The sequence below is a fragment of the Myzus persicae genome, unplaced genomic scaffold (genome assembly GCF_001856785.1).
Source record: "Myzus persicae strain clone G006 unplaced genomic scaffold, MPER_G0061.0, whole genome shotgun sequence".
NCBI lineage: Eukaryota > Metazoa > Arthropoda > Insecta > Hemiptera > Aphididae > Myzus > Myzus persicae.
Window position 1 is genome coordinate 367,584 of NW_019101298.1, and position 27,437 is coordinate 395,020.

Sequence of the window (27,437 nt, forward strand, 5' to 3'; positions counted from 1 at the left end):
TTCAATAAATATGGTAAAATCAAGTTGAAAGGAATTCGAAAATAATATAGGCTCATGGTATACATATATATTGTATTATACGCCTTAAAATATTATGTTAGAAAATAATAATGATGAAAACCTAGCTAAAAGCTTAAAATAATTAAAATATTTAAAATAATGATAATTGCTATTATTAATTCTCGATTAATAAGAACTTTAGAAAGTTCATGGAAATCGTAAATGCTTAAATACAGTTAATATGTTTTTGGCAGTATAATAAATGTTATGGATTTTACAAATGGGTACTTTAATAATTAATTTTATGTCCCGTCCAATATTTTATTTTATTGTTTTTTGTAATCCAACAATTTGTATGAACGAAAACAGCTATGAGTAACAAGCAATCATCAAATCCCTCAAAATAGTAAGTTATAAGAAAATAATAATTGTTTTTTTCTAATAAAACGTAAAAATATTGTTTATTATGACAGTTAATTGTAAATATTCAGTAAATATGGAAAATATATTATAGTTTGTCTCCAGTGAAACTTACTAAAGTAACTGTGAAAGGAGATATTTTTTTTGTCAAATTTTAATTGCCAAAATTATTTTAATTGTGAATAAAAAATATTATAATTGGTGTCATCTAATCAAACTCGATTTTTTGTAAAAAAAATAAGTTACTACAAACTCATTATTATTTTTCCCAATTACCTACTATTGTAATAAATATAATAATTTAACGGAAAGAAATAACCGTCAAAACTATTTTATGATTTACCATAAAAACAGCCCACATGTAATAATACAATACTAATATGTATAATTTTTTTTTTATTGAGAACAAAATATGCTCAAATCTCGAATTTTTAATATCATATGAACAAATATCAAATTGTCACTATATTTTCATAGACCAATAAGTTTTATCGATTTTACGCCAACAAGAATAAATATTAGTCATATTATTTGTTCATTATTTCGTTTCCATTATGTTTGCAGTAAATATAATTATACAGCACTCATACTATTTGTTGATATAATAATACCTAATATTATAGTAGGTCAATATATAGTTTTCTATGAAATATTAATTAAGATATAGCGCTAAAATAGTTTTAAGTTTGAAACTACGATGGTGATTCTGTGAATAATGGTGTTAGTGAAATTCAAACTTGAATTTAATCTCAAAGTTGATATTTATATTATATTGAACACCTAAATATTAGTCGCGTTCAATTATTTATGAAAGATAACACCTTTGTGTATTATGTACACCAGTATTAGGATTTATCATAGGTAATATAATAAAATGGTTCAAAGTTAAGACTTATTTTCATCATTAACTGTGATTTTTGACGATTGAAACAGAAAAATATATATTTGCTAATAAAATGTATTTTATACACTTAATAAAAAAAAAAAAAGTTCAATAACAAATGAGGCATTCCGCGTTTCGATGACACATTCAATGACGTCGTGTGTTGTAGGACTAAAAAACATCTTGACGATTGACGACGAGCGACATTCAAGCTATGCACAAGAAGACAGGTTTTTCGGACTCTTGTGGTCAACTATATGAAGCTCATATTCTCGCTGACATCGTCACATCGAGTTCGCGGCGAATTAAATACAATGAAAATCACTGTTAACCGCCGATCGATTTCGTGCTAAAAAATACTTCCAAATCTGCGACCGTGCAGTTTCTCGACCAGCTAATACATTATGAGATATCTACCGATTAATCGTTGGAATGTTTTCCGTATCAATGACCGACCGACGACATTTTTTGCTTCGACACGCCTTAAATCCGAGAGCGGTGCAAAACGTTTCAATTATTTATGCGTTCCAAAAATATATAGGAAATCAACGCGAATCGATGTAGATATATTATTTTGTGACCCTTAACGGGAAATACACATATGACCGTAATATTTGACAGCACAGCAGATACTACCGATGGTGTGATACGGCCGTGTCTCCGCCAGAATCGTTCGCATACTTAGCGACTTACGAAATATACCCATTACCCAGGTATATGTAACGTAATCAGTAAGTCGAGCGAATGCGGCTGCGGTGGAATTTTCGTCAGAGGAAATAACTTAGCAGCCAAACAAACCGGAGCGTGTCCTTATTGTATGGGCGAAACGAGGTATAGGTACGTTCGACCGCGATTACCCGTAATCGCATCGTTGTCGTATGAATACTCAAAGCTGTAACCAAACCTAACCTGACCTATATTATGCTCGCACATGTACTACTCGGTAGTCGCAGAGCTGTGGGAATCTGCTCATTAGAGTAGTATACAAATGGCAACTCGCCCCTCCCTCCCCCCCCAAAAAAAAAAAAAAAAATAAGCGTACCCAAAATATGATATAATAATAGTTAAACCGTGTCTGCTGTTGTACCATTGCCGCACCCGTAGTACCACTGCAGCGGCTGATTTTTTGTCAGGGGAAATAACTTCGTGTTAAGCCGTTTAGTCAAACAAAACAGAGTGTGGTTATCACGAGGTATATATACATTATACGTTTACCCGAAATCGCAACGTTGGATCATAAGTAATACTCATAGGTATAACCTAACCTAACCTGACCTATATTGTGCTCGGCTGTAGGGCTGTGGTAATCAGCTTATTGGAATCGTTACCCCCCTCCCCCCTCCCCCCCTCGAGATATTAATTATTCGTCGGGTACTCAAAAATCGATGTACGATACAATACATGTAACAATGCCTATAGGCACCTGCAATTATTTTATCATTATCCACACACAAGCACTGCGCGTTTTAAAATATTATATTATTAAACGATTTTTGTTTGTATTTAGTTGGAGGGAATTTCGCTTTCCTAGAATATTATTATTTGTTTTATACATCGTACAACGTATTCATATTATGTCGTAACGGTTATAACGCAGAGCGAGCGAACGTGTTGGTATTTACCATGGTTGCATGAATATACTATGCAAAACATGTATTATAATATATAATACAAATACGAATAATAATAATAATAATAATAATAATGAAAAATACGTTACAAGTTTAAAGCAGAACAACAGCACTTATCGCATTCTATTGATTTCAGTATTTAATTTTCAATTTCGGTAAACAATACACGCTGGTAATGAGAGATTACATTTTTTTACGCCATGACAAACATATTGTGTTATCATATATTATTGAATTCGCTTTATATTTCGATTCAGTATAATCGATTTGTTGTACACATAGCGGATAATACTCGACGGCTCGAACGCATTGTTGTGAGTTAAACAACATATTATGCCGTTCGCGAATTCGAATTATTTCGATATAAAATTGAATTCGGTAAAATAGGATTTTTATATTTGTACGATCGCCCGGCTGATCATATTCGAGTGGTGTCGTCCTCCTTCTGTGGCTCGCCGAACAACTACAGAATAATCGTCAGAAATTGCATACCTATTACAGCCGATCGCTATAATACAAGTATAATAGGTATATAATACCATATTGGTCATGTTCGTACAACGAGAACGGGTACGATAAAATGCAACAATATAATAGTGGTAATACAATAATTTTATAATGGAATGCACAGGAACACGTTATTCCAGCTTCAAACGGTTATACCCATCGGTTTATGTATTTTATTTGTATCGCTCGCCAGTCGTGTACAACGGTATTGTGTGTTGAATATATTTTTGGTTTTCATTTTATACAATTTTCGAAACTTTGGAGCGGAATGAGACACTATAATAGGTATTATACGACTTGCCGACAGCTGTTATCAATGTTGTGCGCCTATTATAACACCTTCGCATACATTGAATAAACACACACACTGGTTATTGGTTCTATTGAGAAGTAATCGCCATTCGGTAAACATGGTTATGAACGACTTGACTCGTGAATTTCATACCTAATATTTATTAAATAATGATTTTTAGTTTTTGAGCAGAACATAATGTTAAAATCCGTAAAAAGACGAACAATATTGACGAAACGGGTATCAGGTAGCTCGTAATGCTGTTTTGATTTTAAATTTAATTCAAAAGTCACGCGATATACTTCGCATAACGACTCTAAGCGTGTGATCGATGTTAAAACCAAGCTCACTTATCTGTATATTTGTCTGCTGCACGTCATCTTAATATTTTTCCAAATACTATGATCTCGGAAAAATTATCTCAGCAAAATATTAAACATCGAAGATTTCGGCGCCCTGTACCACCAACGCCTTCGTCTCGGAAAAGTGTTGGAACAAAATAAATGGACAATACATTTTTTTATTTTTTAAAAAACCATAATTTATTGTAAAAAACCAATTATTATATTTCTCTCCTCGGCTGAAATCTAAAACGTATCGAGTAAATATTTATTTTTGATATTGGACTTGTGCGCGTCCGCAAAGACCTCGCTATACGTTTCCCGTGGGTGGTCCTCGCCCGAATGCTTTATTGCCAGGACATTTTTCATTCGACCAGTCTCAGCGTTTTCCGGTCTGAGCTTTTTCTATCCGGAAAAAAACACTATTATATCTGTACAAATATGTGTATAATGTATACGTATTCTATATTATTATAGCAGGAAATATACAACGACGACGACAAGAACAAATACGTCACGTATTGCACTTGCTTATATATGTCACGACGGTCATGTGGAATACCGCAGTACATTATAATATATATGTAATGATATGTGAACTGTAAATACAATTGTTGACAATGTTTTTTTAGAATTTTTTTTTTTTTTTGTTTAATTTCGAGAAAAATATTATACGAAATATATTGTCCGAGTTTTTAAAGTAAATATTTTAAAACAATCAATATAGAAATATTGACTAATTAATAAAAAACAAAAAATGTAACGTCATGGTTTGAACGTAACAATATATTATTAGTAACTCAGTTTATAGAGTTAGGAGTATATTATTATAACTTGAATACCGTTGTCAAAGTATTAAATGACTGATATATTTATGATGCGCACATTAATTGTTTTTATCACTCTGAAAGCGTTTCAAATAAGTCTAGACACATATTTTTTGATCAAGATTTTGTAGGCAGTTAGATAATGTATTATGCGTTATTTTGTAAAAAAAAAAAAAATAGTTAAACACCGATCAATGTATGTATGAGATACACGTCAGCAGCCCGTGGGAAGAACAATTTGAGATGTCGTGGATATTATCTGTGCACTTGTACACATCTCCGTAAAACAAACGATAGCGTACCAGAATATGTAAAAGAGCCGTCTGACATTAATATTCACATTGTCATTTTAAATTCTAGATTTCTAGTAACACATTGAGATACAAATAAATAGGTCGTAAGATGATAATCATGCTGCAGTGTTATCTAAAATCAATCTTTGTACCTAACAATAAATCATCTATCATAAACGTTTTCAAATAATAGTACAAATTTCAAAAATAAATCATATTTTAATTATTTTAATTATTTAATTGTAAAAACAACTTGTGAAACCGCACAAACAGTTATTATTTATGTACCTATTACAATTTCAAATAATCTATAAATCACGGTGTATCAATATCAAACATCATATTTAACACCCTCCCCCATTCACCAATATTTCATAATGGCCCCCACATTATACACTATTTAATAGACCTACCCAATATCAAGACTGTCACAAAATCGATGGATTTCGAAGCATGACAAACGCAATGACTGAAACCGGTATGAGGACGGTACCGATGAGTTAGGCGCCGATTGGGGGAGGTTCGTTGTAGCAACACAAAACAGTTGCAGCTGTTTTTATTTTCTCGTTCTCTATAATATTTAAATCCCAAGGGGTCGTGGTCGCGGAGTGGAATGGGTAGGTTAAGTCAGGGGTAGGTACCAAAATAGTTAAGCGACGGGCCATAAGGTCTTAACGGACATTAACGGAATTCGCCCTCCCCTCACATCCTCTCACCGTTCAGATATCTGATTTATTTCGTGCGCCAACGACATTTTAATACTGTTTAAAATTCAATCGGACCCGATTCTCTATGTACAGGATATGCATGTATTATTATAATGCGAAGACCCTCGTCGCCGTCCTCACCACCCGTCTCGTTGGTCGTGGGCATAATATCTGTACCAGCTACCTATCTACACAAGTATTAATATACATGTAGATAGGTATATATACCTATTACTATAGTAATATGAAATTTTGGAAATCACCAGTAAAATCTCTAAACTCGACGTCACGTCTCTCTATCCCAATCTCTCTCTTTCCCTCTCTCCCTCTCTCTCTCTCCCACTCCCTTTCTCTCTCTCTCTCCCTTTCTCTCTCTCTCTCTCTCTCTCTCTCTCTCTCTCTTCCTCTCTCACCATCGGATATTATGTCAAATCCCAAGTGGAAACACTATTTGAACGTGTCTGGCCCACGGCCCACTATGCCGATCCACGAATATATTATACTGTAGCTATTAAATCGAAATCACGAATGCCGAGTGTATAGATATGAGCTAAATACTGTTAATTCACACTGTTCACAGTAGTACCGCGGTATAATTACTCGACGCGTCTTAATAATTAGACAATATCATATTAAACCGACGGACAGTAAATTATGTGAAAAACTTCGACTTGCGATATTGGCCCCTCGTCGGTGCTTAAAACAAGATTATCGTCTTATAACACCACCGCGCTGCAACAGTGATCGATTATAAACGACGCGTTTAGTATTCTTGCTACGACCAGACGATGAGCATTTTATGTTTTTAAATTTCATCGTCCCCACCAACATGACGTATTATAAAACACAACCCAATAATGTGCATTATTTTGTCTCTAAACAATCGAATTTAAATATTGCAACACATATTTTTCTCGCGTATACCTACCGCGTCGTTTTTCATTTATTCACCCCCAAAAAAATGTCATATAAAAAATGATCTACTATTGAATAAATATCGTTTATTTTTACGTATCATATAAACCACTTTTAAATGGCTATTATACATCCTTTCTACCACCTCAATACGCTTACATTGAAAACAATAAAATAAGGTCGGGACGAATTTTGATTTTCAATCGTGAATCGAATTCTCACCACGCTCATGCTGACCGCATTGTAGTTTGATAAAAACGACAGTATATACGTATAGATAATATTATTATATTGATTTTTTTTTTATCGTGTTACAACAATTCAATTTTATTACATTACAATGATATTATTTTTCATAACGTCTATATATGGAATGTGGTTGTAATGTACACGAACGACTTTTGGATTCTTCGTAATTTTATAAACTTTGTACATCCAGATAATTCACATTCTTTTTTAAAGCAATATTTTGCATTATTTAAACAAAAAATTATAATTTTTGATTTAAAAAAGTCGCATATCATTGAGTTATATGATATCCAGTCCAATTTCGGTAAATACAAAATATGAAAATGAGTGTGTTAAAAGTGTTTAGTCTGAATAATATATTATTAAAACTACTACAAAATCCATGTAAACACAAGTACGTCACAATGTTTGTTCACAGTGAACGTTTTAATACAAAATCAAAACTCTCGTTGTTAAAATAAGAAATTTGATATTGACCTTTATTTTGTTGATTAGCGTAGCCACTAAAAATATAATTGTATTCATTACCGCACGATCGTTTGTCGTACATCGGTACATAATATAGTTGATCATATTATATAGATTATTGTGTGAATTATAAATAAATCGATCCTTTTTCGGCTGTGGAACCGACATCAATGTCCAGGTGGACCGTTACATTTCAATAATATTTATTTCGACAACATAGTAGTGTGTACGCAAGACCCCAAGCGATTTCGCTCGAATTTAATAAATAAATAAAACGACTGGACGTGTGCGACCTCCGTTTATTTTTTTTTCACGTACCTACGTGCACACTAATAATACTACCTATAATAAATAAGGGCCAATAACACGATTTAGTCCAAAACAGACGGCTGTTTCTTTTTGGGCGAACGAGCTAAACAGGTTTACACTGTCATATCCAATAATATACAGAGTGATTATCGTAGCACTCTCAGCTCTGTTTTTTCTTTTAATAACGAATCTATTCGAACTCTGATTTTCGGAATTTCGAACTTTTCTTCTTAATAGGACCATTGTATTTTCAAATACTCAGGATTTTTATACGATTTAAATAAAAATTGTCGTGAGGCGCAAACACTGTTATTTAACAAAGCTTATGTGGGTTTTTTTTCCAATGATGATGTTTAAAATTAGAAATTTGAACTAGCAGCTTCATCGTTAATAAAATATATTAAGTGCATGGACAATATTCATTAGAAGTTCGATTTACATACATTACATTTTAAACAAAGTTGTCTGCTTAATAATTAACAGGAAAAATAGTGATTCTCGTTTGACAAACAAGAAGCTGGTATCTTCAAAAGACACTTTTTAAATTATATGTACAAAAAAATCTATTTTAAAATCTTGTAGTTAACTATAACTAAAAATTCAAATAATCAGATTTTGAATAAATTAGTTATTGAAACAAAAATTGGGAGTTGGCATGTTTGGTATATCACCCTATAGTTTAACGAAATCCGTTAATAATTATTGTTCAAAGTAAATTAGTTTATTAATACACGAGTATTTTAAACTATACATTTACTTATCGCCTGGTAAAACCTTGAGTTAATTACAATAAATATTAATTAAATAAACAAATATCAAATCATACTATTCCACATAGTTGTCAATAATTACTCATAAGAAAAGTTTTAGAAGTGGGTACCAGATTTCGTCGGGATTTAAGTGTAAATGTTTTTTTTTTTTTTCGTATATTACTTTGAAAACGGTAATAAACTAAAATGGTCGAATATTTACAATAAATCTACGTTATAGCATCAGTGGGTCACCCTGGTAAACTATAAGCAAGTAAAGTATAAAGGTTGGCATAAGACAAGAGAAACACAACATAAAATGACTGATGAGTTCAGGCTTTTGTTTACAGATAAAATTGCGTGAAATGCATAAAGTTGAATTTCGTTCTCCGTGTGTTTTCGAGTATTAACTCTCCCAATCCTTCTGACTATTTAGACCAAAATTCAAATAGATTTCGTGTTTTCAGTAAATGTCAACTTAGAAAATTCAAATCCACGCAACCCCGACTCCTTGCCCGTACATTTCGAAATTAATAAACTCAAATTCAGCGGGTATCTATTTATCGCGACACAAAAATCTGTGTCACTGTTTAACACGTGAACAGGTAACATTTTATCCATTCGAGTCACATAATTCTTTGAAGCTGCCGATATTCGAGCGATCAACATTTTTATTTAAAAAAAAAATAGTACAGAAAGAGCTGAAATATTTATGTGATCATGAATCATCATTTTACCATATCCTCTCACTATCGCTATTTCTCCTAGAACCTACTAATAATCCATTCGACAGATTTAATAATATCGAACAAAAACTGTGTGTGATTTAAACCTTTAAGCAATACTCGTATAATATATTACTATGTTATATACCATGTAAATCTTCTCGGAACTAAAAAAAAAAATTACAACGATAGTAATATTTTATTATGTGTGGGATATATACCTTTATTTCAATGGAAACTCAAATGTTTGACATAAAAACGTATTATTTATTGCAGTAAACACCCCGATTAGAATGATATAATAATACGTGGTATTCAAATTGCATATTGATTTTATCACATTACGTCGTTGCTATATTATATTACTAATTCAATTCCAATAAAGCACTCAATACCCGAGCAACACACGGCAGCTGATCATCTCTTAAAATATTTCAAAATTTGATTAAATTATTGGAAGCCGTACACTGTTGGTTCTTATATAAAAAAAAAAATTAAACCAATGTCATTCAAATTATTTGTAATTCAAAATACTAATGACTACCTTTTTCAAGGTTAATTAGAAATTAATTAAAATAAATAAATTTTATAAATTTAAATTAAATTAATTATTTACAACATTTTAATTTTGAAAATTAAAAAAAAATGTTTGTTAAACGTGTTTTATATATGCACACAATATGATTTCAAATGACATTAGTTTTTACTTTCTACTATATAGGTATGTATATATATATTATATATATATATACACATAATTTATTATAATTTGTCATACAAGATTACATGATTAATTTATATCGTAAGACAACCCTGGAGAATTCCGAACTCATCTCGACATTCCTGTACAACAGCCAGTCTGGAAAATTACGTTAAGCGCATTCGCTAAGTACATATTATTTTAATGACGCTCTAATATTATATTATAGTCGTCTGATATAAATAAAATATTATGCAATAATTGTTAAGTATAGATGACTCACACCGCAGACGAGGATGTTCGTACGAGCGAATCGTATTCGTGCTGCAGAACGTCGAACGCAAATACAACGAAAATATAAAAACAATTTTTTGATTTGAATTCAAAAAATATACGTGTATATAATCTGTACATCAATTCGTTTCATAAATTATTTTTATTTTTGCGTATAATATAAAACAGCGAAGTATTCAACGATACGCGCAAGCACTCCGAATGCGTATCCCACAATTCTATTTATTACCTTTTCGCGAAGGTCCTATCGGTATTACCATAAATTCAATTTTTCCGTTGGGGAAATGGAATAGTTACAATACTGCATTAACGTTATGATTAACGACAAACTCGATTTTTTATTTTTATTTACGCACACAATATATAGCGACGGGCAAAAAACACGAATAGCTTTAATTTGCAGCGGAGCTACATTTTGTTACTCCACGGAATCGTTTTAAACGAATGATTCGAAACCATCTATATGAAAGTTTTTATTATTATTATTTTTATCTTTGTACACAGCATTCAGCCAAATATTTTCATTTAAAATGATGAATGTCTTGCGGAATATTTTAAAGATGTACAATATTCGGCAAGTACGAAAACTATTTTAGTAAAAAAAAAATTATCCAAGACTCTGGGAATAAATAATAATAATAATAATGGTGATTATGCGTGAAAGTAAATCACGTAAATCAAATATACGAAAATATTTTTTTCACTAAAATAATGTAGAGACACGTTCCCATCAGCAGTAATATACCATCGTATCGGTTGAAAATGTAACTCAACAAACATATTGAATTACACTATCCTATTCGTAAGCCCTAAAAATAAAAAATGTAAAAAATAAAATAGGTATGCGGTTATTTTTTTCAATAAAGCCGCGCAACGAGGAAAAGTAGTAGAATTGAAAAAATATCAATTGGACTCGAAGCACTCCCTTTGATACCTATATTGCACATCGTTTTTTTTACATTTATACACACGATTTCCCGTTATCTGAATATCGAATAGCAAAAAATATATATTACGGCAAGGCGACTGTTCTATAAATAGATATATAGAGGGTTTAAAAAAAAAAAGCTTCTTTGTGGAAGTAAATGAAAATGAAATATTTGAATAACTCTGAAGCACCACTAATCGCGTATAATATTATGTAAATATGAATACATATTGTATATATATATATATATATTGCTGTTCTATATAGGATGTAACATAGATAACTTATGATTTTATAACTTTTGTTCCAATCGTATTGAAAAAAAAAATGTTTTGTTGTTATAATGACTTCAGTGTTTACATAATATTATACTGATACGCGAAAAAAAGTTTTTAAAAAGTGATCGAGAAACAAAACTTAATATCATGGCAAATATCATGGATTCGGTTAGTTTTTTTTTTTAATTGTCAGTAATTCATGTCACACCCTGTGTGTGGCACGATATTAAATTTTGTTCAGACGGCATAGATGGCGAAGGTTCGATCCGGGCAGCCTATACGATATCGGGTCGGTGCTTTTCGGCCCCGCAAAGTCAGACTAGTTTAAAAACATAAACATTATGCGTTGCGGAAGTTCGCTGTCGATTTGATTTTTTATTCGCATCGATCGCAGACGACCTGTCTGCTAAACGTATTATACGATCGTTCTCTTCCTCGCGGTTTCGCGTATTATATTTTATCAAACACACGAATCGCCCGCCGGGGAAATAAAAAACGTGTCGTCTGCCTCGTGTCGTACTATATATCATGTACCTATACGTGTGCATTTATATGTACATTATGTTATTACATGCGATGGCACAAGTGAGCATTCGCGAGACGAACGAATGAATAACGATAACGTCCGCACACGAGAGAGTCAGGTGGGTCCCGGAGCTCGTATTCCTGCGAAAACCCAGTTGAGAGGCACGACTTACACCTGACCATAGCTTACCCATGACATATTCTTGACTTTTGTGCTTAGCGACCAACACATTGCTGGCGTAAGACCAATAGATATTGAAATAGGGTTTGACGGTGTCGAGAATTGAACGTCCGTTTGTAAAAACTGATTTTTTTTTTTAAACACTCATTTTAAAAGCTTTTAAAAATATTATTAATTTTTCGTCCAATCTTCGAACGTTTTTCTCGTAACGATACAAAAATTGTATTCAACAATCTGCATGATTTCTACAAATCATTATTTTTTTTTTTCAAAATAAATACAAGTATTTTTTTTTTTAACTTATACATTTGGTGGCGATAAGATCGACGCACAGTGGTATAAAAGACAATTAATAATAAAAAAAAAAAAACAATAAAGTTTACGTTTTAAAAATAGCACTTTTGGCCCCCTAAAATCGGCAGTTATACCACTGTGCGACGTAGACAAAATATTATGACTTTCCACCGGTCAATCGTCGGCAGTCGTGGCCCGCGATCGTGTTGCAATATCACTCGCACGTCCAAAACGAGTTGGCGTTTACAGAAAGAGCACCGCGACGAAGCGACGCTCGCCCACGACGGGGGGGGGGGGAGGAGGGTGTGTGTGTTTTTCACCGGCCCTAACGCGTCTGCCGACCGTCCCGCCGGACGTTTTATACGCATAAAAGAGCTCACAGTGATTTCGGCGGACGCAAAGTGTGCGGGAGAGAAATAATAATAATTATTATTAAAAGAAACGAGAACACGCGCGCGGGGTCGATGCGAGAAACGTGTGTGCGCCGCCGTATGCGTGCTCCTTCTACTGGAAAACGAATCGATTTCTCGCGGGATTCGCGCTGCAAAACTACCGTCGTTGTGCGTGTGCGTGTGTGTGAGCTCGAGTTATTGTCGAGGTTGCGCGTAAAAGTCCTCCGGGGGAGGATACAATATAATATGTGGCCGAAAGATGGGGGACGGAGTGGAGATACGCAGGGGAACACCGATAATAATAGGTAATAATAATGATAGTAATATACAATAGTTGTATTATGTATCGCGACAAGGCACTCGGTGACGGCGGCAGGTGCCTGAGCCGGGTGGGCAGTCGCCGCTGCTCCTGCAACGATAATTCCTAGATTAAAACCTAAGCGTAATTTCCGAACATATAAGGACGTATAATGGGGGGTATTAGGTACCATTATAGTCGAAGTGCTGCGGGTGTATACGGATCGTGAGGGACGATGTTATTATTACTATTATTATTTGATTTCAGCGTGGATTATGCGTACTGCAGACGAATCGATTGTTTCCCCTCCGAGTTGATTACATTAATATTAATCAAACGTAATATAATGTGACGTATTCTGTAACGAACTTCATAGTGTCCGAGATGCTGTCGGATATTCGTCCGGCTTGCATCGAAATCGAATGACTGGAGCATCGGGTGACGGCGGCAGGTGGCAGTCGCCGGTGCTCTTGTAATGTCTATATATAGATCGAGACAAGAGTGCGGAAATTCCCGAACATCAAGCCGGACACGAGCACTGACAACCGTCAGTCATCAATGTTGCTATAAAATAGAACGTGTTTGAAATTCGTCCATCGGTTTGACGATCTTCATCGGTTCATATATCTGTACATCGGCGATTTTCCGCATTCTTTAAATGATGTGTACGCTGCCCGTCTTTAGGTATAAGTCAGATGGGTAACCGAGTACCCGGGGTGCGGCGATGGGTTGCAGCTGTGTACCGTGGATCGTGACGGACTATATTATTATTATTTAATTTCAGCGTAGATTATGCGTACCGCAGACGAATCGAGTGTTTCCCATCCGAATTGATTACATTACAATATGTTAATCAGACGTAATAATGTGACGTACGTATTAAATAACGAACGTTATTGTATATTGTGCGCAGTGTCCGAGCTGCAGCCGGATGTTCGTCCGGATTCCGCCGAAATCGTACGACTTCAGCACGGCACTCGGCAGGTGCTTACATCGGGCAAAGATGGGTAGGTAATGTACTGCGTGTGATGTGCTACTGATGGTTGACGGATCGTGACGGACGACATTATCGCCATTTAATTTCTATGCGCACGACCTAAGAATCGATTGTTTTCTACCGAGTTAACTGCATGTTTTAATCAGACGTTATTGTGTGTGTCTGTGTGTGTGTGCGTGTGTGTGCGTGTGTGTGTATATTATTATGGCGTGTCTGTAGTGTTCGAGCCGCTGCCGGATATTCGTCCGGATTACGCCGAGATCGAATAATGGCTGCAGCAAGAAGATAATAACGTATAATTTTCCAATCAAATCAATAAAATATTATACATTTATTCGCTTTGGAAATAATGTTTGTAATAAACTATATCGAATTGTGATGTGTGTGTATTAAAAGTTTTTAAGTTATTCTCATAGAAATAGAAATGCGAAAAACCGCTTTACATAGAAATATAATAATGACGACGAACCTAAAGGATAAAGTCCGCTATACGTTTCATTACATTCGAACAAAACCCCGAACTGATGGAATCGAGTGGTTCAAAGAGATATAAGCGAATTGAATAGGAAAAGGTCACACGGATGCGAACTCGTTAATAGTTAATACACCCTTGATTTTAAGAATAATAATATGACATAATCGTAACGCGTAATTTTCATCGTCCGTTTTAAAATACCGTGAAATAAAGGCTTTACAATGCCCTTCGATCTTATTAAACAATAGTATATGGATACCTATCACGCGTTCGTCTCGTGATCTGATATCAGAGTCATATATATATATAAATACCTATTTTAATCCGTCTCTTGTGTACAAAACAAGGCGACGAACAATTAATCGAACAATTTTCCGGCTGTGAAATTGTAGGTTCAACGAGTGAGGTGAATGAAAATCGTACAGTCTCGTCTTCAAATGACTCTAAAATATATGCCGTTATGCCGTCCTCACACATACATTTATATTATATAATTTTAAGACAGCAATTTTGATTAGGTATTCCAAAAATTAAACGGATTTGTTCTTACTTATAACGTTTTACACGTCATGACTCATAATAAGCGAAACGATATTTCAGTTTGAGACATTACTGGTTGAAGAATATTATGTTATTACAACATTATAATACTATGTGCCGTATTATAAAACAATATTATGTTATTCATATTATAAGAGAAAATGCATGCGAAGTAAAAATAAAGTTTATATTCATATCGTGTGCGTAAGAAAAAAGAAAACCGTTATGATAACCATTTGTAGAAACGGCTTTTGCCGCACTTACATTTATTATACTAAAACGTTACCGATAATATATTATGGTGGTAATGAAAGTTCGCGGATGGTGACTTTTTTTACACTCACGTTCCATTGTGATTTATTATACTCTAGCCACCGAAAAAAGGAAAATAAATACAAAAAAAACATTTAGCGCAGCAATTTTTAGGCTTTTATATATCACTGACACACCGAATATATGGTTATAGACTTCATCGCATTATAGTGGGCTTACGGCAGACACGTATGCTTCGATGCACCTCGATTGATGGTTCAAACGAATCCGATGCAAAATTGTATTGTTTTAAAAAAAAATATTGAGGTCCTTTCGGGACGACATTTTTGTGGACTTTTGTGTCGATGGCCACGAACATTGAACAAATTAGCGGATTCGCGCTTATTTTATTCTTTGGGTTTGTGAGTATACATACGTCTTGTTTTGCATAGTAATTAATACTAAATGATCATTTTTTCGACCGTTTTAGTCGGGTATAGAAAACGAGATTACATGGCGCATTATTTTTGTATTTTGTTTTAAACGAGCCGTTTTATTCCAAGAAATGTTGGTGTGTATGCTGGTTTTTGAATTACTACCTGTCAAAATTGAACTAATTAAACAAATAATGATATTGTGTTAACAATATGATGTATCGATTTAAAATTGTTTTATAATATGACGTGCATAAAATATGTAGTATACGAATGAAAGCCGTCGAAATTTATTTTCAATTTAAATTAAATCAAAAATCATGAGTGATTACTCATGATCACCATGCAGTTTTTCACTAAACTAACTTTTGAAATCGCTTTCGGCTACCATTTTTAAATGTTTCTTTCAATATTTTCATCCGAGTCTTCATTCTGCATTGACTCGACACCATTATGCTTCAAATAATATTGCAAAGTTATGGTTTTTAAGAATAAAAAATTATATCCATAATATATTATATCCATATACGTAATGCATTTCACAAAACTTAAAAAGTTTCATACAATAGAATTTCTTTCACTCAAAACTTAAACGTAAAGTGTTTTTTTTTAATCATTTTTACAACCCTTCGGTAGTTAAACTAGTCAATTATTCCAAGACAGGCGTTTGTTATAAATGCGAAATATAACGCGCGACGTCTGCAGCTTCTTATAACCAAAAATAAAAATGGCAGTTTCAACTATAATCTCACACCCAGTTACTTTTCTATTTTGTACTTTGGGTTTTTTTCCTTCTGTGCGTTTAAAATAACATCCAAGTATACTATACACAAACCCGTTCTTCCCAAAAGGAATTGTGCTCGAATCGAACTGTTTAACTTTGATAATCGGATTTTGAACTTTTTTGGTTCAATTCCATTCTACAGTATCAACCCCTCCCCCCTTGCCATCCAACCCACACGTCTTTGAAGTTTGTAATGGTCAAATCGGCAACTTCAGCTTGACTTTACCCGAATGCTGATAATCGTAAATAGTAATTACAAGATAGATATAATTATAATGCTTCTAAGTTCAAGTTGTTTGTTTTCATCTATTATATGTATAATAACCGATACCTTTTGAAAACAATAATGGCAAAATAGCTATTAGTTACTATAGGATACTTGGTTGTTATTTCCGTTCATCTCATAGTCTAATTAATTTACCATAAATAAAAATAATTAATTAAATAAAAATAATCTATCATGTTATTGTTGTAGCATACAATTTCTGGTCAATGGGCAATGGCAATTGCTTACAAATAAATATTAAATTATTTTAGGTCATAATATGTTTAACTTCCCTCTACATGTATCATTCAGTTAAAGACAATGGTGACTTGACTGTGTGTGTAGTAATTATTTTTTTTTAATCAATGCCAATCGATGAATTTAATTTAGTATTTATTTTATAATAATAATATGTGTTAATAGGTCATGGTGTATGACAAATGTATATAAAACCTGTTAATTTATAGTGCATGGTAATTTGAAATTACTGTCTGCATTTGTTTAATTTTGCAAATTTAAAATAAATTTTCTCATTTTTAAATCTAACATATTAATATATTTGAAGGTTTTTTATGGAGTTTCCAAAATATCAATTAACCTGATTAAATTAATCGTAAAACTATCGTTGCAAACTATATACAGCTGAAATGTATTACCGTTGATATATTTTTTATATACTTTAACAATATTTTTTCCTAATTTTCGTAATGGATTTCTGTTAAAATTATAATCTCTCCAGTGACAAACACGAACACCGGGCTTATGAAATAAACGACTTGCGATTTTCGGGGAACGCCATGATCGTGATGCACGTGCTGCTGACGTTTAATTGTTGTAATCAATTAGGCAGGTCAAGCTGCACGCCGATTAATCTCGACATTTGAAATATGATTTCCGTATCCATCGGTCTGAGAAAATAAAATAGAATCCATAGCCAATGTACGTGGTCTATTTTGGAAAAATCCGTCTAAGCTGTGAAACCGATTAATCGGAAAAAAAATCGAATAGAAAAAAACCGTCGAATCGCTTTTGATCGTGTATGACCTATTTACTGAAGTTCCTTGATTTATTTACACAGTTTATCTCTATAACGTTGCATAATACCACATGGCAAAAAAAGTTAAGAATAACTTGTATTTAAAATACTTCCAATATATTTCTTTACTTGATGTGAAAAACTCTCATACGTTATATTTAAAACAGACATTTTTTTCAAAACCTGGTAAATTATTTAGAAGGTACAGTGTGTAGGTATGACCGGTCAATTATTTATGAAATATTTGAAAAAAAACAATTCATATTAATGACTTCACTGTAATTATAAATTTATTATTTGGGGCATGGGAATTACAGAAAACTGAATATTGTTTCCAATTATAAATAAAATATTTTAGCAGCTTAATTATATTCATGGTTAAAAAACACAATATATTTAACACATATCTGTGTTTTTATAGTTTAGCATTACTTACTTACTTTCATTATAAAAACAAACATAATATATTTTAATTCATAATATTTCACTTTCCCAGGATTTTGAAATTGTATTCAAAGAATAAGAGAATAGACAGGTTTAGCATCACAATACACGTAGCTTAATTCTTTCGAATAGAACTTTTGGGCATTTCCGTTTTGACATTACGGAGACCGTAAAAGCATAACCTTGTTAAACACTACTGCAAATAGGTATATATATATTAATGTACTGCACATTTCTACTTTCATATTTTACATTTATACAAAAACAAAGTATTATAAGCTAATATTTATTTAGTAATATATGTGTTTAAACCGAAAAACTTTATGGTTTAAAAGAAAAAAAATACTGTAAATAAAAAGTAAAAATGTAAAGGTAACACCTAATTAAGAGGATTGCAAACGCTATTAATTTTTCATCAAAACAACCGTGGCAACTGACAACAATATTATAAGGAACTTCTATTGGTTTCATATAAAAAAAAAGATGTTTGAACTGGTAAACATGTCTTCTTTGCATCGGCCAGAGCATTTATTTTATATTTTTTATGTCTTTGAATATATTTTACATTAAAAATTGAGAAATTTATGAAATGTAAAATATATATACTCGTCAAGAAATTGCTGCAACTGAAAAAGTGCTCCTGCCGATGTAAAGTCAACTTGTTAACGAATTCAGTTATTTTTAAATTTCTTAAATGGAACAACTAATGTCTCAATAAGTGCCTCAATATGAATATTTTGATTTAATGACTAAAATACATGTGAACGCAGGCATGTAATATTTCTAAAAAAGTGTCTATTTGCAATCTCATTAAACATTTTATAATCAATGAATAATGCGAGACAAATAAATAACTATATTAATAATAAATAATAAAATATGCTTTAAGAGTGATTACAAATATTGAATATTTAGTTAAATATTTTAAAACGCTCATGTAAAATATTGATTAAAAAACACAATACATTCAAACACTTATTTAAATATTTGCTAGATTTATGTTGAAAGTAGAATAGTAATTTAAATGAAAATATCAAAGTTTATTCCAATTTATTCAATAAAAAATTACACCTTCATGTTTATTCAGTGATCGAGCATTGTTGTTATGTTATTTGTATTGACCTATCTCGATAGAATTGAGATTCATGATTAAATTGTATTATTTATCCCCAAGAATTCATTTAAAATTTAAATAGGAAATGACAAATGTTTTTTTTTTAATCATGGCGATTTTTGTAACAAAGTTTTTTATTTTAATCTAAAATGGTATATAAAAGTTACCTATCATATATTATTAAATATAGTCTAAAATTTACAACATGTATTAAATGGCCCTATTTTAATTTTTTTAAGTGTAATTTTTTTTTTCAACCGCATTTGGAAATTTAATCGAAATTATAAACCAATGAAAATTGTATTTGTAAATTATAATCACATATACAATTTCAAAAAAAAAAAAAAAAATGAATTCAAATCTAAACTAAACGTATCTGTAATTACCGACCGTTAATATTTAATATTTAATATTTACCGTTTTTATTTATTTATTTATTTTTTTTCTTATTCAATAGGAACCCTCAATGGTTCTAATTTCATGATTACTGTCATCAAAAAACGAAAACGGCTACATGGCACTTCCGGGGTGATAACCAAGATCAGTTACTGAACTATATCGTTCATTGATGGAACTATTGTAAAGGTTTCGAATAAAATAAACGAGTCGATTTGTCGGTATCGTTAGCCAATAAAATGTCACGTAAAAAAAGACAAGACAGTGATCCGGACGGCTACCTTCGGTATATTGTGGTAGAACACTCTACGAAAAAAAAAATCAAATGATTATTTTGTCGTTTTAAAAAAATAGTTTAACGAAAAAAATTATAACACAATATTCCAACTGAAATAACTTGTTTTCCATTGTTATCAATAACAATCAACTATAACAATAATTATTACTGTGTGTGCCCAATCATTTGCTATACTCTTATAATAATACCTATAAATGCGTTTTCATTTTGATATCACCTAATTCATTACAAACGGAACGAGTTAAAACTATATCGCATTATTCTAGTGTGCAATAACATTATTATATATTATTACCTATCTCATTGAGTATGATAATAATAATATGACAGCCGCGGAATACAGAACAATATTATCATTCACAGTGAGACGGCGTTCCGGTTATGCAAAATAAGGGCATTGATGCACGGCGGGTCGAAAACGACGTACAACGCGCATCTCGTTAATAATTATTATATTGTCGCGATAATCATTGTATTGCCAGTATAACGTACAACTATTATACAGGGTGTGTAGGAATTATTATCTGAACAACAGTTACCGAATAAATTATGTTGTGAATTTTGTTCTGGTCGACATTATTTAATTTTTGTTAGTATTATAACCCGCCCGGTTCGTCTTGGCACGTCACGTTAACCTCTGCTTGACAGAGGTCCGAAAACTATATTATCTATATTAAAATATCACAATATACCTTTAGCTTAAACTTAGGGATCGTGATTTTTTTCCAATATAATAGTATAGTCTTAGGGCCACAGTTCTTTTTTTTCAAATTGTCATACGCTTATCAAATGCCAAAATTAACTGAACTGACCATATCCAACAATCGTATGATATCTGAATAGAAATGTAATTAAAAATCTATAAGCATAAATTAAGTTATTGCACCGAGGTATTCAGTTGATTACATCTTTTATTTCATTCTGTCACACCCAGTATACGATTTTATTTTTGCATAATATTATCGTTATTACCCTAGTTATAATATTAATATCATCGCTCGAGTTATTCGCTGATATGCGCGAAACGTGATTAAATTATTATTGTATTTCTTCCGTTTGTATTATAATCACTCGTCTTTATGGCGGCTGTTACAGTTGCAATTTTGTAGGCCTATTATAATAGTTTATTGAGACCACCCACTTCGATGCACCCATATTGTCCACTATTATGAGTATTTCCACCTATTGCCATAGCATTGTAATGAAACATCATTATTGCAATAATAAGAATACGTGTATACCGTCCAAGTATTTCGCCGCCATGTCAGCTGCCGAGGTCGGGTCGGGTCAAATCCAACCATTCCGGAGGTCTCTCTCTCTCTCTTTCTTTATTCTTCTATCTTTTATTCGCTTCGTCTCGATTTTCTAATCAACTTTCGTGACGCAACAGTACGACTTTGAATCCTTACAGTAAACATATTTCATAATATTACCCAGTCCGTCGTTCGATCCAATTAGTTTTGATCGATCGCTTGAGGTTTAATTTATGATATATGTGTATATGGATGTAGCTCGAACCTTCCCGGAGCAGCTTATTTGTTAAGATTTTCCGATAAAGTGTTTAAGCTCATTAATCGTGGATTTTATACGGACGTTATACAACTAGAAAATAGTATGAAATGTTTTTTTCAGTATAACCATCAAGACATTTTCAAAATATTCCGATATCCGATGAATCACTTTTGCGTTGATACCACAAAACAAAAGCATCCGAATTCAGTATTAGACAATAAATATTCGCCCGGGTGTGAGTCACAAATCGTAACAATATTGAAATTGTCAAACGAATAGAAACGGTTTATATATCGAACTAGAGTTATTTTACAACCAGACGAAGAAACGATGTGTAAGATTGTTAAAAAATAACAATTAATTTACAATTTTTGTCCGGTAAAATAATAGCCCGTCACTCGCGTTTCTTATACTATAAAATATTATTACTCTTATAGCATTTTTAAGTAAAGGTTTGTCGGTTCTTGTTGCTTTTATTTAGATCAACTCAAAACTGATAAACACGTGTTGTTTCCGCTGATTTAGTAGAAGTAATAATCTAAACTTGACACGATAACAACACGACCGAATCAAAATTAACTTTAAATTTAAAACCATGTTCAAAACACTGTTCAGGATTAATAAAATACAATGTACAGATGTAATTTCTGATGTTGCGATGATAAAACGCGTTGAATTGTTGTAATAGTTATGAGTTATAAACATTGTACAACTACTACTACTACTACTATTATTTTCATTGTAATTTATGTAAAGCAAACGTTAAATGTATGTTATGTTTCGTAATTACCGAAATTCGCACTTTTGTGCTTGTTCACAGCCCATAACTGCAGTTCATTAGCCACTACGTGGAACGCTAAAACGTGCTTTATTTTATGACGTAAAATACGTGAGTTTCGCCGTGTTAGGTTGTCACCAGATGTTGTACAAGGGCAATGACAAACATTTTAATATGTAAATCAAAACTTGACTATAGAAACTTTGTTACAATCTTCTACACAAGGATAACCGTAAAAGTATATACAGCCGGTAATGTTCTGGTACCATCATATTATAAAATATTGTACTTGGGCGATATTCAAAAGCGAACATTATAAAGGAAAAAGAACATTTTTATTTTCGTTTTTAATCGATTTACCTTTGTTCAATATGTGTAACGATTACTATCCAAGTTTTTCTCTTCGATTTCAATTTTAATAAAATAAAACTAATTAACAATATGTTAGTTATAGAAGTTTAGATTTTAAGTTCTTATAAGTCAATAATTTAACTTTTTCGACTATGAAATACATGAATGTTGGTAAATCATAATATTTTAAAGATATTTGTTTAGTTATTTTTCAAGTAATTTGTGCAAAATATTTGTGAAAAATTAACAGTTTAAGTACCTACACCGCTATAGCGTTAGCTAATCTAATACGGTGTACAATTTGTATGATCATAATTCATAACGATTTCGTTTGATACATCGTTACATCAATCAAATCAGTCTTAAATCTTAATCTGATTATATCCTTAATATTGATAAATAGAATATCTTAATTTAGCTTTTTCGTATTTGCATTGAAAACGTGTATTATGCTTATATTACCATTCAAGTAGATTGCTCAATGAATAATAGTGATCTATATAGTTACAAGTTCCGTTTTACCATTATTTTTTTATCAAGAAATGTTGGTCTTTCTCAATTTATGTATAAAGCTATTTATATATAGATAGCTAGTGAATATACCTTGCACTGATTACATTTTAATGTGGGTCAATCCTATACAATACTGTTCGGATTACAAAAAAAATAAATAAATAAATAAGTGTACCCATAAAACCTATAGATGTACTAATAGATTTTTTTTTTTACCTTATTACAGAAATCGTGGACAGCGTGAAGAGCAAGGAAAAATGTCTAAGGCCAAGTGTAGCGGATTTGAGCTGTGACGAGGAGGTGGGTGTGTTAATGAAACGATGCTGGACCGAAGACCCGGCCGACCGACCTGATTTCACCACACTCAAAGCAGTCATACGGAAATTAAACAAGTGAGCTATCAAAGACTTTTGGCCTAATTTTTCATTCACCTTTATACAATATCTCTGTTTTCCAATATCGGCGATTCGCCGGAAGCGCGCTTTTCTCCCGCTGTGCAACACAAACGCACTATAGCCTTTTGTGACTAGTACAAACTTTGAGCTTTTATCTCTCTTGTGTAAAATAATATGCAATTCAAAAGTTTTACATTCCCCGCGCTGTACCCAAAAACGGTTAAAATTACACGTGGACGTTCATAAATTTCTAGCCAGCTAATGGCAAGCCCAGTGTAAGCATTTCAACTACACACCGCCTGTAGACCGGCCTCATAAATTAGTTATCGTTTAGCGAACATTGTCCTCGTCAATTGCGCATACTTTAGTTATTGTTTAATGGCGTCCGCTGTAAATTATTATGACTTTAATTATTATTGAGTTCATAAACATAACTTTAACAGAAATCAGTAAAGGTCAAAGTTCATTTTTCGACATTTTCATCTAAAACATCGATTCATCACACGATGGAAACAATTTTCTTGGTTTTAGTCGTGCAAAATATTCATGTTTACCAATCGATTATCAGAATTGTATACGTTTCTTTTGTGTTAAAGTTGTTCGACTCTAAATAAATGTACTGATTAAACGATAATAATTATGACGTGACAGGTGGCAAACGATTTAATTAGAAGTTTAATCGTCTACAACTTTGGCATTCATCCTGACAAATTAAGACTATTCTTCCGCAGATTTAATATTTCGTGTTTCGTTCTAATTCGGCAGAAATTAATTAAAGGAAGCCTAAATATTAATGATTGACTCTTAAGTGTCAACTACAACAGTCAACTTGTATTACCAATCCAACATCTACATTTTACCATTTAGTCATAACAGTCGATGTATAGTTTAAAACATTAAAAACATAAAAGTTATTGTATTTTAAATCCTGAATAATTTTAAAATTGTGAAGACATATTATACTCTGTTAACTATCACAATAAAATATGATTGGGTACATATTATTTTAAATTGTAATATTGTATGGTATAATGTTTTTAATTATCTACGTAAAATTTTAAAATATATTTAATATTGAAAATACCACTGTCTTTTTAATTCTTAACAAAAATTAATTCATTATACTGAAAACGATATCTTTGTCTGAATTTTAATAAACAATAAAAAACATATTTCTAAAAGAAACATTAGCAAAAAAATATATTTTTTATTATGAATGTTTATTAAACAACTTGTAAATTACAACTAGTTCATCATCATTAAGCAGTCCGAAAAGTATACTACTTACATCACTTTTTGACGCGTGCTTTTTTTACGAACCGTAGGTAGTGGGTAGCTCATCGAAATTGGAATTGAGTGGCTCAGAAATTGAAGAGCCTTTCAAAAACTAAAAAAAAATGTTATCTCTTGTCATTTTGGTGTTAGTTCAGAGGAAGGATAAAATTAAAATTAAATAAAAAAAAAACAATTTTTTCGTATTTGTTACAATAACCCAAAAGAGATTCAAGAGGCATTTTTGAATCATTTCATTTAGTTTTTTTTTTCCAGTCCGCGACGATAAATCATTTCAAAAGGTTATCGTGGCTACTTCAAATTGTATATAGCTATTATAAATGGAATGAAAAAAATAATCAATAAATTGTAAAAAAATAATAAAAAAAGTTTAATGTAAATAACTGTGCCATAAAACTTATTGATCCAACGTAAAAATATTGTAGATATAAATTTATTGATTAAATGCCTATGTAGTTGTTAGTTAATTCGATTCAAAATAAAGTTATCTTATTTTCGTAACAAAAAAAAAAAATGATAAAAATGTGGCAAAAATTTAGATTAATTTAATATTTGTATCATTGTTTAAATAATAAATATACAGATAATGAGCTATGATATTACTTCAAACACTTTATGTTATACATACGACCGAATCGAATGCGTGTATGCACTATTACTACTTGAGTATCTAGACAAGTACAAAAAAGTCCTTTGTGTCCGTTGGAAGACATAATTCATGTGTGACCATCATACTAACCTTCATGTACAAAATTAAAAATATATATAGTTTTTTTTTAAATCAATAATATTTTAAATAATTGTAGAATAGTGTACTAGTTTTAATGGATTAAACAATTCACATAAAATACGATACATGTTTATATAATTGCAATTACTATTATTATGACCTATGGAGGCATGTGCAACGTCCCAGAATGCATATTATAGAAATATAAGGCCATTATAGTTTATTATGCGACTGTTCAATTATTTTTGAGCTTACAGTATAATTTTAACTATTTATTTTAAAATGAACCTCACGACCCTTTTTATTGTTAGTATCATTATATTTTGTATGGCTTAATGTCAATTAAATAATTACGCATAATATCCTACTTAACTAAGATGATAAATTGATTGTGATATAGTCACTGCGCTTTTAAGAGTTATTATAACATTTATAACCATTCACCAATATCTACAATATGCAATAAAAATTATTTAAAAAACTTTCAAACAACATAAGTAAATGAAAACTACATCCATATATTCATCCCAGTGCTTGTTGTTTTTAATGTATCGACGAGCAATTATATTAGTTTTAAAATTAATGAAATTGTACTTTTCACTAATTCGTTTCTATTCGAGGGGATTTCGTTCAGTAAAATATACAGTTTGAAAAATTGCTGTGTCGCCATAAGGCAAAACCACTGAAATTCAAAACCCTGACATTCAGTTAGATTTTAATCCAGATATATCATTCGGTGACTCAACAATTTCGTGACAAGTTTTCATAAGACTACTCGCAAACGTCATTTAATTTAAGAGGTTGAAAACTAATTGTTCCAACCACTTAAATGTGTGTCCCATGATAACTGCTTCTGACATCAAACTGCATAAAATCCATATACATCCATTTTCAAGTTAAACGTCAAGAATAATACATCCATTGTACTTTACTCTCAACAGGATTTTCTATTCATATCTAATAATTATCAAAAACAGATTTTAAAAACAATTCAACCGCTACTGAAAAAAGACTAATGGGTACTACACTATACAATTGTGATAAATTAAAACAATAAAAAGTTTTATGATGTAATTATATCATGCAAAATAGGGAAAAAAGTTATTTAAAAATGTTTATGCAATAAATTGTCGAATTAACTAACCAGAATGTGTAAACGATCGGGCTGTCAGCAGACAGATAAGACATGTTTGTTTCTCAGATTCCTCGTGTTTTTATATTTTAAGAAAAAAATGTGTTGGTCATATATTTTTTTATACACCCCTATAAGCTTAAGAAACAATTTTACACTTGAACATTAAAAGTTAGCTATATTTTAATGTATACTAATAAAATGATGCATTTTAAATACAACAGTTAAATATAACTGCATATATTATTATAGAATTGTTTGAAATAATTTCTGATTCGGGGGATGAGGTGACCGAGTGGTCTGACGCGTCCGCTGCGACGCAGCCGGTCGCGGTTCGATCCTCGGCTACCGGGCGGCATTTTTCTCCGGACAAGTCGCGGTGACCGGAGAACAAGTGCTGCCATCCCCCACCCCCGGGGCATGGCAGAAACCTACGGGTGCCCCATTCGAAATTCTGCCAAAAACAAACACACACGTGTTCCCCCCTACCGT

The 27,437-nt window shown here is 32.0% G+C and overlaps 1 protein-coding gene across 1 annotated transcript in view; it reads left to right on the forward strand.

Moving 5' to 3' along the window:
• Nucleotides 1-27,437, forward strand: part of LOC111028584 (atrial natriuretic peptide receptor 1) — a 284,757-nt gene that overhangs the window by 230,861 nt on the left and 26,459 nt on the right. Inside the window, exon 15 of the mRNA XM_022307288.1 lies at nt 23,622-23,787. Within this exon, the coding sequence (XP_022162980.1) occupies nt 23,622-23,787 (166 nt within the window). The remainder of the gene's footprint in view (nt 1-23,621; nt 23,788-27,437) is intronic.